General features: G+C 39.8%; 1 protein-coding gene across 6 annotated transcripts in view; it reads left to right on the forward strand.

Annotated features, from left to right (window-relative positions):
* The window catches only part of st3gal3a (ST3 beta-galactoside alpha-2,3-sialyltransferase 3a), a 556,478-nt gene that overhangs the window by 367,905 nt on the left and 171,853 nt on the right, over positions 1 to 16,720 (forward strand). For all 6 annotated transcript variants that reach the window (XM_072273563.1, XM_072273561.1, XM_072273559.1 and 3 more), the window contains one exon: positions 3,637 to 3,700. In XM_072273563.1, the coding sequence (XP_072129664.1) occupies positions 3,637 to 3,700 (64 nt within the window). The remainder of the gene's footprint in view (positions 1 to 3,636; positions 3,701 to 16,720) is intronic.

Raw genomic sequence — 16,720 nt, forward strand, 5'->3', positions numbered from 1 at the left:
TGTTCACTTTACCATAAAATTATTCAGGTCAGTGTTGCGGATCAAGTCTAAAATTATTACAGTTGCATAATTTGTTGATTGAAATAAAGACAGAAAATGATAGAAACACTTCAGGCATTATCTGTGGAAAGAGAAACAGAATTAACATTTAATTTTAAAGCCCATATCAAACAAAGTAACATACATCTACCCCTCTGTAGTTCTACTGAATTACCTTCTTGAAAAGAATGGACTTTAATGTGTTAATCCAGCATCAGAAATGCTACCTTCCAGCTTCAATAGCTGATAGAAAAAGTCAAGCCTTTCTCTCATCATTTCTACAATTAAAGCATGTCGTAAATTATTTAGGGCCTGATGTGGCACTTGAATGAGCCTCGGGGGTCTGAAAATCTCAGTTTACTTTTAAGTTCCTTTGCACCTTAACACAATAAATCAAATGAATGTATTACTGATGCAAAACTGAGCTGTGTACCCTGGTGCTAATAAATTTGGGTCACTTTCTCTCTCTAATGCCCCTCAGGCATCATCTTTGGTGGGGGGGTGGGGAAGGTGGTGGAGAAATTCAAAACCCAATACAGCTCAGAGGCACCAGTGAAGAAATACAATATGAGCAGTGAATCAACCATATTTTATAAAGAATGGAACAGAACATAGAAGCTTGGACAAATATTGGGGTCTGTATAATAGCACAATGAATGTTTCAGGTGTAGATAGATTGAGATAAACAATATTATGGAGGCAGAAGTTAATGATCCTTGTTATATGAAGTATATAAAACCAGAAGTGTTGATTACAAGTCTAATTTTTTCACCTTGTTTAACTTCAGAAGCATAAGTGATGTAACTGTTGATGACTGGTTCTTCACTTGCGAAGATTGGGAGGGAGCTTCATCAATGTAGGACTTTGCGTAGCTTTATAGTGAGGATCGGTGCGGGCAGACTGATTCCACTCTTTAGGCCGGGGGATGTTCCACAATGGCATAGCGAGCTGCCATGACTGTGGCGGCACTGCAGGGCTGTAGGTTGAGTATCGGAGCTTTCCTTCTCCTAGACAAACTGCCAGTTGTCCTAGGCTGGCTGCCAACCAAGGCTGATGAGCCCAGCCTGCCTGTCCGGTTATACCGCTGGACGCTCGGTGGCGCCATGACATAGCAAACTCAGAACAGGGATGGCACTTGAAGACGTTGCTATGGGCACAGGAGTGTAGGAGAAACCATATGTGAGTGACCTTCTGCATGACAACTAATTCATAAATAAAACACAGTGCAGAGCACAGGAAGTAATAAAAATAGAATCGTAAAACCTGAGGAACATTTCGGCTGCATGATCCCTGAGGAATTGTGCCAAGAATTTTACTGAGTGATTGAGGTGGCTTGTGGGTTTAATTGACAAAAATTCACAAGATTAAATATGGTCCCATTACTAAGTTATATTTATCCTGCTTATCATAAAAATAAATGTTTTTTCTGTTGAAGTTTGAGTACACTTGGGTTTAGGCCAGTGATGTTGTGGGGATGGAACTGGACTCTCTGACGGTGGTGTCTGAAAAGAGGATGCTGTCTAAGTTGCATGCCATCTTGGTCAATATCTCCCATCCACTACATAATGTACTGGGTGGGCACAGGAGTACATTCAGCCAGAGACTCATTCCACCGAGATGCAACACAGAGCGTCATAGGAAGTCATTCCTGCCTGTGGCCATCAAACTTTACAACTCCTTCCTTGGAGGGTCAGACACCCTGAGCCAATAGGCTGGTCCTGGACTTATTTCCTGGCATAATTTACATATTACTATTTAACTACTTATGGTTCTATTACTATTTATTATTTATGGTGCAACTGTAACGAAAACCAATTTCCCCCTGGATCAATAAAGTATGACTATGACTATGACTATGACTTTAGTGTACTGTTGGAAATACCCTTACTCGGATACTTGCATTGCTATATTTTACACCTCAGTCAAGTGTAATACCTTTACAGATGAATGCTTCAAACATATTAACTTAAAAGATATTGATCCTAATGCAATATTATGGTTGATACTGCAGCATCCTATCCCAGTCCAACATCAGTACTGAGGCCCTGGATATGGGCAGGTTGCATCACTTGCATACTTGACACCAGACTTAAAAAAGGCACCCTATTCCTAGCTCTGGTGTGGGCAAAAATCATCAGGTAGATAGAGGGGGAAAAAACCCACAAAAGATGTACTTAAAGCTTGTTTGAAGAAATGCAACATCCATCCCCACTGACTTCGCAAAATCTCTGGCTCGTGACCACTTAAAGTGGAGAAGGAGTATTCAAGCAGCACACATCAAAGTTGCTGGTGAACACAGCAGGCCAGGCAGCATCTCTAGGAAGAGGTACAGTCGACGTTTTGGGCCGAGACCCTTCGTCAGGACTAACTGAAGGAAGAGCTAGTAAGAGATTTGAAAGTGGGAGGGGGAGATCCAAAATGATAGGAGAAGACAGGAGGGGGAGGGATGGGGCCAAGAGCTGGACAGGTGATTGGCAAAAGGGATGTGAGAGGATCATGAGACAGGAGGCCCAGGGAGAAGGAAAAAAGGGAGGGGGGGAAGACCCAGAGGATGGGCAAGGGGTATAGTCAGAGGGACAGAGGGAGAGAGAAAGGAGAGAGAGAGAAAGAGAAAAGGAGAGAGAGAGAAAGAATGTGTGTATATAAATAACTAATGGATGGGGTACGAGGGGGAGGTGAGGCATTAGCGGAAGTTAGAGAAGTCAATGTTCATGCCATCAGGTTGGAGGCTACCCAGACGGAATATAAGGTGTTTTTCCTCCAGCGTGAGTGTGGTTTCATCTTTACAGTAGAGGAAGCCATGGATAGACATGTCAGAATGGGAATGGGATGTGGAATTAAAATGTGTGTATATCAGACAATTTTGAAAAGCTTGAGGCCATACATTGGGAACGCTGAAAAATGGCAGAAGAGCACACCACCTCCAATCTATCCATTCACCTTTTGCTTCATTTGTGGATTAGTCTGCATTTCGCAGAACACAGAGAACTGGAATGGAAGCAAGTCATTCTCAATCCAGTGATAGAAGTTTCTCAGAATATAACTGAACACCAGCTGCAGTAATTTGCCTTCTGAAAACAACAGTCAAATATTGGAGGAATAACCCATCCACAGGAACAATTCCAGGTGTGATGGAACTTTGGAAGATTGTATCCACATCTCTAAAGCCAACTCTTTCTGATAAGGTCTTTAAACTGAAATATTAACTCCGTGTTTCTCTTCCACAGATGTGACCTGAGTTGCTGAGTACTTCAATCATATTCTGGTTTTATGCATTCGTTATTTTAGACTTGTGTACAACATTGACTTATATATTTTTATCAAAGACACAGCAGTGTTATCTAATCATTAATGCATTGCAGAAAATTTCTTGTACTTTACAGTGAATGAAGTGTGAAATATGATTCACCAGTTTTTGATGTTTAAGCTAAAATGGAAAGATATGCAGCAGTGAGAAGAAATCAATAGCAGTGGACCATGTTTTTTATTTCTTATTTGATTATTTTTGGCACAGACTAGAAGGGCCGAATGGCCTGTTTTCTGTGCTGTGGTGTTCTTGATTCTAAGTGTTCTTTTTGTTATTTTTGTTTCTTGCAGAAGCAGTTATACAGAAAATACTGGGGGTTACAAAACAGTACACTTTGACTTCCTATCTGGATAGGTAAGTACACTGCAATGTTACAAAGACATAGGAAGGAAAGGAGAAATTGTGAAAATTGTGTTCAGGCTTAGGGTATTAAAATTCACACAGCTTTATATATTTTGTAAAATTGTTGCTGATTGCAAGCCGCTGGGACTTTAATCCTGTATGCTGTCAGTTTAATCTCAACGCATGGATTTTTTTCCTCTCAAATCGACAAGTCTGCTCAAAATCCATGTATATTGAACAGTTGCCCTGTTAAAGAAATAAGGCATTGTCAGCCTGGCATCAATTTGAGAGAGGTGGTTTGTCATTAAACATTGGATATTGTTCCCTAGATGTATTAAGTTCATTCCCCATTATCTTCGAAATTCCCCAATGTGGCAATAAATATTTACAGTGCCTTGTTAAAGTATTAATTCCTCCAACACTTCGTTCACATAAATGAGTGTTACAACTAGGGATCTTGATCAATTTAACTGAGGATTTTTATTTGTGAATTTACTTGTGCTCCTTTTTTCACAGAAGAGCTCAAAATAGAGAAAATTGAAAATCATGAGAAGCTAAAAATTCAAAAACTGAAATGTCAGCAGTTCAAAAGTAATCATCCCCCTTTGCTCAGTACTTGGTTGAACCACCTCTCACAGCTCTTACAGTTAGTAGTCATTTTGGATAAGTCTCTATTAGCTTTGTATACTGTCATGGAGCAAGATTTGCCATCTTGCAGAATTGCTCAATCTGTGCCAGATTTGTTGACGAGTAGTGATCTTGAGGTCTTGCCAGAGATGTTCGATCAGGTTAAGGTCAGGATTCTGACTGGGCCACTCAAGGACATCAATTTTCTTCATTTGAAGCCACTCCATGGTTGTTCTAGCAGTGTGCTTTGGGTTGATGTCCTGCTGAAAGATGAACTTGCTCCCCTGGTTAAGCTTTCTGGCAGAGGCTAGCAGGTTTTTAATCCAAGGTATCAAGTCAAGTCAAGTCACTTTTTATTGTCATTTCGACCATAACTGCTGGTACAGCACACAGTAAAAACGAAATGTTTTTCAGGACCATGGTGCTACATGAACAATACAAAAACTACACTGAACTATGTAAAACAACATAAAAACTACACGAGACTACAAACCTACCCAGGACTGCATAAAGTGCATAAAACAGTGCAGGCATTACAATAAATAATAAACAAGACAATATGCACAGTAGAGGGCAGTAGGTTGGTGTCAGTCCAGGCTCTGGGCATTGAGGAGTCTGATGGCTTGTGGGAAGAAACTGTTACATAGTCTGGTCGTGAGAGCCTGAATACTTCCGTGCCTTTTACCAGATAGCAGGAGGGAGAAGAGTTTGTATGAGGGGTGTGTGAGGTCCTTCATAATGCTGTTTGCTTTACGGATGTGGAGTGTGGTGTAAATATCTGTAATGGCAGGAAGAGAGACCCCAATGATCTTGTCAGCTGACCTCACTATCTGCTGCAGGGTCTTGCGATCCAAGATGTTGCAATTTCTGAACCAGGCAGTGATGCATCTGCTCAGGATGCTCTCAATACATCCTTTGTAGAATGTGGTGAGGACGGTGGGTGGGAGATGGACTTTTCTCAGCCTTCGCAGAAAGTAGAGACGCTACTAGGCTTTCTTTGCTATGGAGCTGGTGTTGAGGGAGCAGGTGAGATTCTCCGCCAGGTGAACACCAAGAAATTTAGTGCTGTTAACGCTCTCTACGGAGGAGTCATCGATGTTCAGCGGAAGGTGGTCGTTCCGTGTCCTTCTGAAGTCAACAACCATCTATTTTGTTTTGTTCACATTCAGAGACAGGTTGTTGGCTCTGCACCAGTCCATTAGCCGCTGCACCTCCTCTCTGTATGCTGACTCATCGTTCTTGACCCACCACGGTCGTGTCATTGGTGAACTTGATGATGTGGTTCGAGCTGTGTATTGCTGCACAGTCGTGGGTCAGCAGAGTGAACAGCAGTGGACTGAGCACACAGCCCTGGAGGGGCCCCATGCTCAGTGCGATGGTGTTGGAGATGCTGCTTCCAATCTGCACTTCCAGTCTCTCTGTATTTAGCACCATTCATCTTCCTATCAATCCAGAGCAGATTTCTAGTCCCTGCTCTTGAAAGCTATAAGGTTTATACCAGACATACCACATAGGGTTGAGGCCAAAAAGTTACACTTTAGTCTTATCTGACCACAAGACCTTCTTCCCCATCTTTACAATATCAGCATAGTCAGACTTTGCAAAGTCCTTATGGGCAAGGATATTCATTTTTTAAGCCAGAGCTTCTTCCTTGCTACTCCTCCACAAATACCATTTTTTGTGCAAGGCCTTAGAGATTGTGGAGCTATCAATTTCATCTCCATTTGCATCCACTGACTTTTGCGGCTCACTCAGAATGATTGTTGGCATCACAGTTGCCTCTCTTACGAGTCCCATTCTCCTCTGGCAGCTAAGTTTTGAGGGGCAGCCTGACCTAGGTAGTATGGCTGTGGTTTCATATTTTTTCCACTTTTTCATGATGGACTGCTCTGAGCTCCAAGGTATGTTCAGTGCCTTTGAGATGATCTTGTACCCTTCTCCAGATGTGTGCTTCTCTAATATCATTTCCCTGACTTGCCTTGAATGCTCTTTTGTCTTCATTTTGGTTTGCTCTGTTGAAAATCTCCCACACAGTTGGACTTTGCAGAGAGAGTGGTCCTCCAATTTTATACATCAGCAAATTGGCTGAGTTGGTAAGGTAATTTACAATACTGCACTTGAGGAAAGTTAGTGTAGTAATTACCAAGGGGATGAATACTTTTCCTGCCTCACAATTTGTTTTTTTAATATTTAATAAATTGTGGTCAGGTTTTGGAATTTTTCTTCTGATTTGACGTGATACACAATGTTTTATAGTTTAGCTCAAAAAAATCCTACTTCAATGTATTTTAAATTTAGAAATTGAGACAGTAAAATGTGAAAATAGTTGTGGGGCTGAATACTTTTTCAAGGCACTGTCTTTGTACAATGTCAGAATTGTACAACTCATTGTAATTTTGAAAGTGGCGTTCTGAGACTTGTGTTTATGAAGTTGAAATTCCACTATTTCAAGATAACTATAAACATAAAGGGAAATGGATGATTAGGGGCTCATAGCTGCATTATTCTTTAATCTGTTTTTTTTTGTTATATTGAGAAATGATGGATATCTCACAAAGCTTTTAGTAATGTTCATGGAAAAAGCTAAAATGCATCCTTGAAATGATTATTCATTGAGGATGCAGTGGTTGTTTTTCCATCTGTATTACACCCTCTACCCCTATCCTTGCAAAACTGTGAGGACTGTTTTTGTTCAGAGAATTAACTTTTAAATTACCATCTGTATCATTATCTGCTTAAATCCCATCAAAGCTCCTCACTTCTGTAACTATATACATTTGAATCCACCTCTTTCTTCCATAACTACATTATGACAGTTTCCATTGCACCTTTTGGCTATCATTGCTTTAATCACACTAAATTGCTATGTAGGTTGTTACTTCTTGAAAATTATCTATCTTTTTTTTGCTTTCTCCCCTCTATTCATTGTCCACTTATGACCGACCATATTGTAAATTGTATGTAAATGAATAGGACCCTGAGAGTGCACATTATGGTTTTCACTTGAAAAAGCGTACTTTAAAATTTATTGTTAATGTTGATTGTCACACATGTTGTACTACTTAATCAATTACCCCTGACCACAATAGACTTTGGGACAGTTGATTTACCTTGCAGGCTTACCCTAGATGAACAATGAATGTCACTTCAAACTTCATTCAGTCCGATTTCAAAATCATGCAGTGAACCACATTTTGGAGATCATCCAGTGTATGTATCATGTGGTCAATGTGGAATCAATTGTAGAATAGCTCAGATCAGCAACGAAAATACTTAATGATTTAATAGCAAATGATAATCATCAGCTTGATGTTGGATACATTCAGTGAATTATAAGAAAGTTTGTTAGTACTGTTTGGGAAACAGTGGGGATGGGGGTGGGTGTTGAACTAGAGTTGCAGAGGGATGGGAATCAGAGTGCCAGAACAGATAGTGGGAAGGTTGCAGAGACAGATGTTGTTAAGACCTTATACAAAGTCAGGAAGCAAAACGTTCAGTGTGGTGGATGTCGTGTTCCGATTTGCGTATATTTCAATACAAGAAGTATTGTAGGAAAGGCAGATGAGCTCAGGTCATAGATCAACACATGGAATTATGACATTGCAGCCATTAGTGAGACTTGGTTGCAGTAGGGGTAGGACTGGCAGCTCAATAGTAACATTGTTTTAGACGTGATAGAGTGGGAGGGATGAAGAGGGATGGGGTGACGTTACTAGTTAGAGAAAATGCCACGGCAGTGCTCAGTTAGGACAGACTAGAGAACTCATCTAGTGAGACTTTATAAGTGGAACTGAGAAATAAGGAAGGTATGCCCATGTTAATGGAACTATATTAAAGACCGCCCAATAGTCCACAGGATTTAGAGGAACAAATTTGTTGAAAGATTGCAAATTGTTGCAGAAGGTTGTGATGTAGGTGATTTTAACTTTCCACACATTGACTGGGACTCCCATAATAGATAGGATTGAGCTTCTCAAAGGTGTTCAAGAAAATTTCCGTAATCAGTATGCAGAAGTCCCAATGAGAGAGTGTGTAATACTTGATCTGTTATTAGGGAATGAGACAGGGCAGGTGACAGAAGTTTGTGTAGGGGAACACTTTCTACCTAGTGATCATAATGCCACTAGTTTCAAGGTAATTGTGGAAAAAATAGGTCTGTTCTCGGGTTGAGATTCTAAATTGGAGAAATGCCAATTTTGATTGTATCAGAAAGGATCTGGCAAGTGGATCAGGCAGTTTGCTGGTAAAAGTGTGCTCAGTAAGTGGGAGGCCTACAAAAGTGAGATTTTTAGAATACAAAGCTTGTATGTGCCTGTCAGAAAAAAGGCAAGGATAACAGGTTTTGGTTTTCGAGAGATATTGAGGCCCTGGTTAAGAAAAAAGTAGATTCATGGTAGGTATAGGCAGGTAAGAACAAATGAAGTACTTAAGGAGTATAAGAAATGCAAGAAAACACTTAAGACAGAAATTAAGACGGCTCAAAGGAGGCATGAGTTTGCCCTAATAGACAAGTTTAAAGAGAATCTAAGGTTTTCAAGTGATACGTTAAGAGCAAAAGGATTGCAAGGGACAAAATTGGGCTTCTGGAAGATCGGAATGGTAATCTGTGTGTGGAGCCAATAAAGGTGGGGATATCTTAAATGAATTTTTTTGCATCTGTATTTACTCAGGAGTCTATAGAAGTGAGGCAAACCAGCATCAAGGTCATAGATCCTATACAAATTACATAGGAGGTGTTTGCTGACTTGAGACAAATCAGTGTGGACAAATCCCCAGGGCCCGACATTGTGCTCCTTCGGACCTTGTGGGAGGCAATTGCAGAAATTGCCAGGGCCCTGGCAGAGGTACTTAAATCATCCTTAGTAGTTCATGAGGTATTGGAGGATTGGAGGATAGCTGATGTTGTTCCACTGTTTAAGAAAGGCTCTAAGAATAAACCAGAAAATTATAGGCCGGTGAGCCTGACATTGGTAGTGGGAAAGTTATTAGAAGGTATTCTAAGAGACTGGGTATATGAGTATTTGGAGAGACAGAGATCAATTAGGGATAATCAGCATGGCTTTGTGCATGGTAGGTCATGACTAATCAATCTTCTATAGTTTTTCGAGGATGTTACGAGGAAAATTAATGAATGCAGTGCAGTTGGATGTTGTCTACATGGACTTCAGCAAGGCATTTGACAAGGTTCTGCATGGAAGGTTGGTCAAGATGGTTCAATCACTTGGCATTCAAGCTGAGGTAGGAAATTGGATTAGACGTTGGCTTTGGGGGAGAAGCCAGAGAGTGATAGTTGATGGTTGCCTCTCTGACTGGAGGCTTGTGAGTAGTGAACTACTGCAGGTTGCTAGGTCCGTTGTTGTTTGTCATCTGTATCAATGAACTGAATGATAATAAGGTTAACTGGGTTAGCAAATTCGAGGAATACACCACGATTGGTGGTATAGTGGACAGTGAGGAAGACTATGAAAGCTTGCAGTGGGATCTGGAACAGCAGGAAAAATGGACTGAAAAATGGCAGTTGGAATTTAATGCAGACAGGTGTGAGGTTTTACACTTTGGGAGGACCAACCATGGAAGCTCTTACACAATGAGCAGTAGGATACTAAGGAGTGTTGTAGGACAAAGTAACCTTGGAAAAAAGGTCAATAATTCATTGAAAATGGCATCAGAGGGTTATAGGTCAGTAAGAAAGCACAGTGGTCTTCATAAATCATAAAATTGAGTACAGGAGTTGGGATGTTAAGTTGAAGTTAAGACATTGGTGAGCCCTAATTTGGAATAGTGTGCGCCATTTTGGTCACCTACCTACAGGGAAGATGTAAATAAGATTGAAAGAGTGCAGAGAAAATTTACAAGGATGTTGCTGGTACTGGAGGACCTAAGTTTTAAGAAAGATTGAATAGCTTAGTACTTTATTTCCCAGAATGTAGGAGACTGAGAGGAGATTTAATAGAGGTATACAAAATTATGAGGGATATAGATAGGGTAAATGCAAGCAGGCTTTTTGCACTGAGGTTCGGTAAGACTACAACTGGAGATCATGGGTTAAGGGTTAAGGGTGAAAGGTGAAATAGTTAAGGGGTAACACGAGGGGAAGCATCTTCACTTAGAGGATAATGAGAGTTTGGAATGAGCTCCCAGTGCAAGTGGTGGATGCGATTTCGATTTTAACATTCAAAAGAAGTTTACAGGTTTCCCCCGCCATCCGAAGGTAGAGCGTTCCTATGAAATGGTTCATAAGCCGGAATGTTGTAAAGTGAAGAGGCAATTACCATTTATTTATATGGGAAAATTTTGTGAGCGTTCGCAGACCCAAAAAATAACCTACAAAATCATGCCAAATAACACGTAAAACCTAAAATAACAGTACCATATAGTAAAAGCAGGAATGATCTGATAAATACACAGCCTATATAAAGTAGAAATACTTTTCCACAATCATTGCCTGAACTGTTCTCCGTAGCGAAAATCTCAGGCATGCGCTCTCGGCAAAAACACGGCGCAAGCTAAGTTATGAAGCTGCCAAATCATACCAAATAACACGTAAAAATACACAACATATATAAAGTAGAAATAATGTATGTACAGTGTAGTATCACTTACGGGAATTGCGAAGACATTGAGCACACTGATGGTGGTGTGTTCAGCTGAGTCATCGGAGTTTGGGTGGTGCAGTGGCCCTCACCCTCCGGGCAGCGAACCGATACCGATCTGCAAAGCATGCAGGGGTGCAGCGGTAGTCGGGAGGCACCCAGCACATCTTTAAGAGAAAAGCCAAAATAAACAAGCTAATTAATTAGGTGCCGCCTGGCACGTAAATGTCGGCCCAGATCAGAGGCGATTGCCGATTGCGTCACCTCTGATCTGGGCCGATATTTACATGCCAGGCGGCACCTAATTAATTAGTATGTTTATTTCAACTTTTTTCTTAAAGATGTGCTGGATGCCTCCCGGCTACCGCTGCATTCTCCGCGAATTGGTATCTGTCCGCGGCCTGGGGGTTGGGGTGGTGAGACACTGGGGTATTGTCTGTTTCCATCAGGGAAAGCAGGTCATCTTCTATGTCTGCCTGCCTCGATGTCGAAGGTCGAGGTTTGTCGTCTGCTGTGACTGATGTGGAAGTCTTGAAAAACGACAGTATGCTTGACTGCTGAGCTTCGCGCATTTTTCTATCATACAGTTCTTTGTAAGGACTCAAACCATCTTGCAAATATGCCCTAAGCCAATGTACCCTTTCAAAATTAAAGTTGTACTTTATTATTACTCATTCGGTTTCGATTGTTATCCTTTCCTCTTCCAATTGCATCAGCTCTTCATCTATCAGTTCTTGGTCATGGGATGCCAAAACCTCTTCAACATCATCTTCGTCAAGTTCCACAAGCCAAACTTACTTTGTCCTTACTTGGTTCACCACGATCAAAACGCTTAATTATGTCTAGTTTTACGCTAAGTGTAACACCCTTACGAGCTCTTTTAGCCTTTTCCGATACCTTAGAACTCATCTTGCTAATGGCTGCTCACAGGCACGTGTTTAAGCAATGTCGGCGAGAATGCTGTTCCGAATCCGGGGGAGTGCGGCTGCTTGGGGCGCATGCTGCCTTTTTTTTCGTGCACTGCCTTTTTCCGCGTGCTGCCTTTCTTCGTAACAGTGAAAATACCTTCTGTTAGAGAAAACAGGGAACTAATATAGGTCTTTCGTAACAGTGAGGTTTTGTAAAGCGAACGTTCGAAAAGCGGGGGACACCTGTATATAGGTACATGGATGGGAGGCATATGAAGGCAGGTCGATGGGAGTAGGCAGTTTAAATGGTTCAGCATGGACTGGATAGGCCGAAGGGCCTGCTTCTCTTCTGTAATTTTCTATGACTATGACTTTAAATAGAAACTGCAGTGTAATTTGGCCTCTGATTCTTATTCTGACATAGTATAAGACCATGGTTGATTTTGTAACTCAAATTTTATATTCCTTGATTCCTTTAATATTTAAAGATCTATTAATCTCCATTTTGAGTGTAACTCAGTGACCGTGCCTCCAAAGCCATCTCAGGCAGAAAATTCCAAAGATTCATTTCCTTCTGGATGAAGGAATTTTTCTCAGCTCAGTCATGAATGGCCACCCTCTAGACGCTGCAACAAGAAATCTTGAAGAAACCTCAACTTTAGATCTTTGCTGTCAGGCTCCTGACAAATATTGCATTTTTCAATGAGATAGCCTTTCATTTTACTTAAACTCCAGAGAGTAGAGGTCCAGTGTGTTAAATCTTCCCTCATAAGACAAACCTGCCATCCCAGTAATCAATCTGTTGAACTTCCTAAGCTAGGGAGTCTAGACAGTGTGCAATATTCCAGATGTGGTGTCATCAGTGTTTTTTGTGCTTAAGCACCTCTACTCTCCTCCTATAGCAAGAGAACTTGAGTATATCATCCCGTTGGCCTTCCTAATTGCTTGCTAACTCTGCATGCTAACTTTCCGTGATTCATTTGCAAGGACACACGCTCCATCTTAATGTCAACACCTTAACATTAAAAAAAATATTTTGCCTTCTTATTTTATCCTATGAATGTAAATGACCTTGTATTTTTTCACAATATATCTCATAAGTCATGTCCTCATCCATTCACTTAACCTGTATATAACCCCTCTGCATCGTCCTCTGGCCCACACTGCCATCCAGTTTTGTTTTGTCAGCAAACATGAATATATATCATTTATTCTCTTCATCCACATCATTGACAAGGATTGCAAACAGCTGGGGCCAAGCTCTGATCCCTGAAGAAGCCTAGTGGTCACAGCGTCCCAAATGAAAGTGACTAGTTTATTCCTACTCCTTTTTTGTACATTAACCACTGCTTAATTCATACCAATATGTATTACCTCCATTGTCATGCATTCTAATTCAGTTAATAATATTTTATGTGGCACCTATTGAAGTCTAAATTCACAGTATCAATTGCTGCAATCTTATCTAAATAAAACCTCAACAAAAGACTAACAAATTCATCGGAAATTACTTTCCTTTCTTAAATTCATATTGACTCGCCCAATCCCTGCATTTTACCTAGTCTGGCTAATTGGTTCATAATCATTTAATATGATGAACTGAATACTGAGGCTTTGCGCCTACTCTAGGCTACTCCCAGGATTTGGACCTAAGGACTCGATTTGGTTCAGAATGCTGCTGCTGCTGTTTTTGTTGCTCACTTCTATTGTTAGCACTCTTTCCCTGTGCATATTGGGAGTTGGTCTTTATTTTTTTAATTGGGTTCTTTCACATTTCTTGCTTTGCAGTTGCCTGTAAGCAAATCTTAAAGGTTGTATAATTTATACATTCTTTGATAATAAATGTACTTTGAATCTTTAATATGTTGGAGATGTTCTAGAATCTATGGAGTTGTAGAATTGCCAGCTCATACCATTGATTGTAGGTTAAGTAGTCCTGAGGATTTATTACCTTTCTGTCACACATTTCTCCAGTACTAACTGTTCACCAATACTTATTTCTTTGAGCTCATTTGTCTTCCACCATTTCCTGGAGGGTTTTCCTGTCTGGTGTAGGCAGATACAAAGTATTTGTTCAATTTTTCTTTCACTTCACCATTCCCCAATAAAAATTTCTTTTACCTCAGCTGAAAAAGAATCCATATTAATCTTTGCTTCATTCTCCCATTTACATATTTGAGGAGATTCTTATATTCTGTTTATACACTTCACATTTATTTCTATATTTGTTTTCTCCTCCTTTTGCTGAGTTCCGAAATTTTCCCAAAGGGCTTCCAGCTCTTTTGTAATTTTAAAAGCCTTTTCCTTTGATGCAATATGATCTTTAACTTCTCCTGCTAGTCACTGGTTAATGATAAATTTGTTAATGATATGTTTTATTGGTATCTCCCCAGAGAGAGAAACAAACTTTTGAAAGATTTCTTTCAAAGAATTGAATTGATAGGTCAATTAGAATATACTTTACAGGTGCAGGTGGTGGCATTAAACTTTCCACTGGTCCAAAATGTGTGTTTTCCCAGGATATGGAATAGATATTTTATTTGTCTATTTGCATCTGGTAAAATGACAGCAATTATGCCTTCTGGTTCTTCTAATCACACACGGTTTATGGCCGCAGTCTGTTTTCTAATAAATTGCAGATGATTTTGATTAGTAGAATTAATTCCACTAATCAGAACAAAATTATAAGCAGCACTTTAACAGGGTCATTGGCTGAAAGTTACCACATGTACCAAGATTTCAATTCTCATTATTGAAATTTCCTGGAATTATTGAAGATATTTAATATATATAGTAATTTAACAAATGATTGATTAAAAAATTCATCATCTAGCTAAGTCTGAGTTGACATTCTTTAAAATAAAATGTTTCTTGGAATTATTAAAAACATTTTATATAAATCATGTCTTCTTTAATTTTATATTCACAATACCTTTACTGAGAACTTTAATAAATGTTATAAACAGCAAGAATTCCAGGTTAGATCCCTTGGGAACTTTGGTCACAGCTGCTCAATTAGAATTATTGCCATTGATAACTCTTCTGTTTCCTATTATCTGGCCAGTTAATATTCCAATTCCAAATTTCCCTCATAATCCCAAGAGATTTTATTTTTGCCATTGGTTTTGTGTAAAAAAACATGTTGAATACTTTCTGAAGTCAATATGTTTAATATCTCCCAAATCGCCTTCATCCTGAAACAATAGGACATCCTCAAAGATTTTAATAAGTCTCTGGAACCCAACCTCCTTTTTTGTAATTCCATGTTGGTTTGTGTACATTTCCTTTTCACTCCCTGGCTGCTTTTGTTTTAGTTCAAGTGTAATAAATTTTATTTTCCTACCACATTTGCCAAACTAATGCTCCTCTAATTATCAGTTCATTTTTCTGAGCTTTCAATAAAAGAAAATGAGTTGTGTTCAAGTGTTGGTTTGTTTCTCTGTTGCCCAGTGAATGAACATCACTTTGCAAATACTCAGAATTAATGTTTGAATGAGATCATGCTACATTGGCTTATGTCTTACAGTCATTGTACACACTAGACCAGTGGCAGTCTGGTTTCCAGCACACCGACAGCATCATCTCAGTGGCTCACGTTAGGTGGCAGGAACTAAGTCTGTGGTCTGCTCTGATGGGCTACTGGCGGCATAATTTCACTGTGTCCTAATGTCCACGAACAAAATATAGACATGAACATTGAAAATGATAATTTTGTCTAAAAGTATAAGAAACTACTGTTAAATTACTACAAAATGTAAATAAGTATTAAAATAAAGGAAAAATAGACTTAAAATTCTCCTTTAAAATGACAGTTGGCAACCACATTCAATGCATTCAGTAGGTGACATAAAGCTCAAGAGCTAGATAGGAAATGCATCCTGATGCTTGATTTGCCAATTTACAGCATATCCCGGGATTTGAGATTAGATGAGTGCACCTCTGCCCTCCAACATGATCCCAACTTCTGTACTGGAGTGCGCAGATGCGGATGTCTGGAACATGCTGTTGAGTGTGCAGCTGGCCAGCAGTTCTCCACGGACACCTCGGCTAGCTGTCAACGTGTTCCGGACCATTTTCAACTCCCACATTAAATATATTTGTTTCTTCGCATATAGTCATTGCCTAGCTTGGATGTTTCCAATCTATTTGGAGCTGCTTCTACTTATACAAAAAATATCTATCAGCTGAGTCCTTACAAACCATTGTGCTTTCATATTGATTTCAAAAAAACAATTGTATTTCCCAAATTGTACAATATAATCTATTCAAGTCATGCAGCTTAGGTTTTGTTATATTTATTTTGAAGGTTGGATATAGCTGGTGAAACCAGCATCTCTTATTTAATCTTAATTGCCGATGCTGCCTGCACCACCTCCCAGACCAAGTGCTTTGTTCAGCCCATTCACACATTGATCAATAGCCAATCAAATTATAGGCCCAGTTCGCATTCAAGATAAAACAGGTACAAAAATTGCAGACTACCGCCCCTGAAGAATTTAAAAATATATATTTCATGCTGACTTTAACATTGCAGTTTTATTTTTCTGAGAGTCAGGGATCTCTGGAACTCTCTTCCTCAAAGGGCAGAGGAAGCAGAGTCTCTGGGAGAAAATAAGGCCGGCATAGATTGATATTTGATAATTGGGGGGGGGTGAAAGGATACAGTGGGTAGAACAGAATGTGGAGTTGCGGTTACAAACAGATAAGCACGTTCTCATTAAATGGTGGAGTGGGCTGATCAGGACTGAGTGGCATAATCCTAATTTGAATATTCATGTGTACATAACTATTTTAATTTAAACTTTCAATTGCCTGGATAGGATTTGAATTTGTAACTGTAGGCACAGTACCTCAATCATCATTCCACAATACTTTCTTATGTAGTTGAAGCTTAAAACCATGGG

The sequence above is a fragment of the Mobula birostris genome, chromosome 12 (assembly GCF_030028105.1).
Source record: "Mobula birostris isolate sMobBir1 chromosome 12, sMobBir1.hap1, whole genome shotgun sequence".
Taxonomy (NCBI): Eukaryota; Metazoa; Chordata; class Chondrichthyes; order Myliobatiformes; family Myliobatidae; genus Mobula; species Mobula birostris.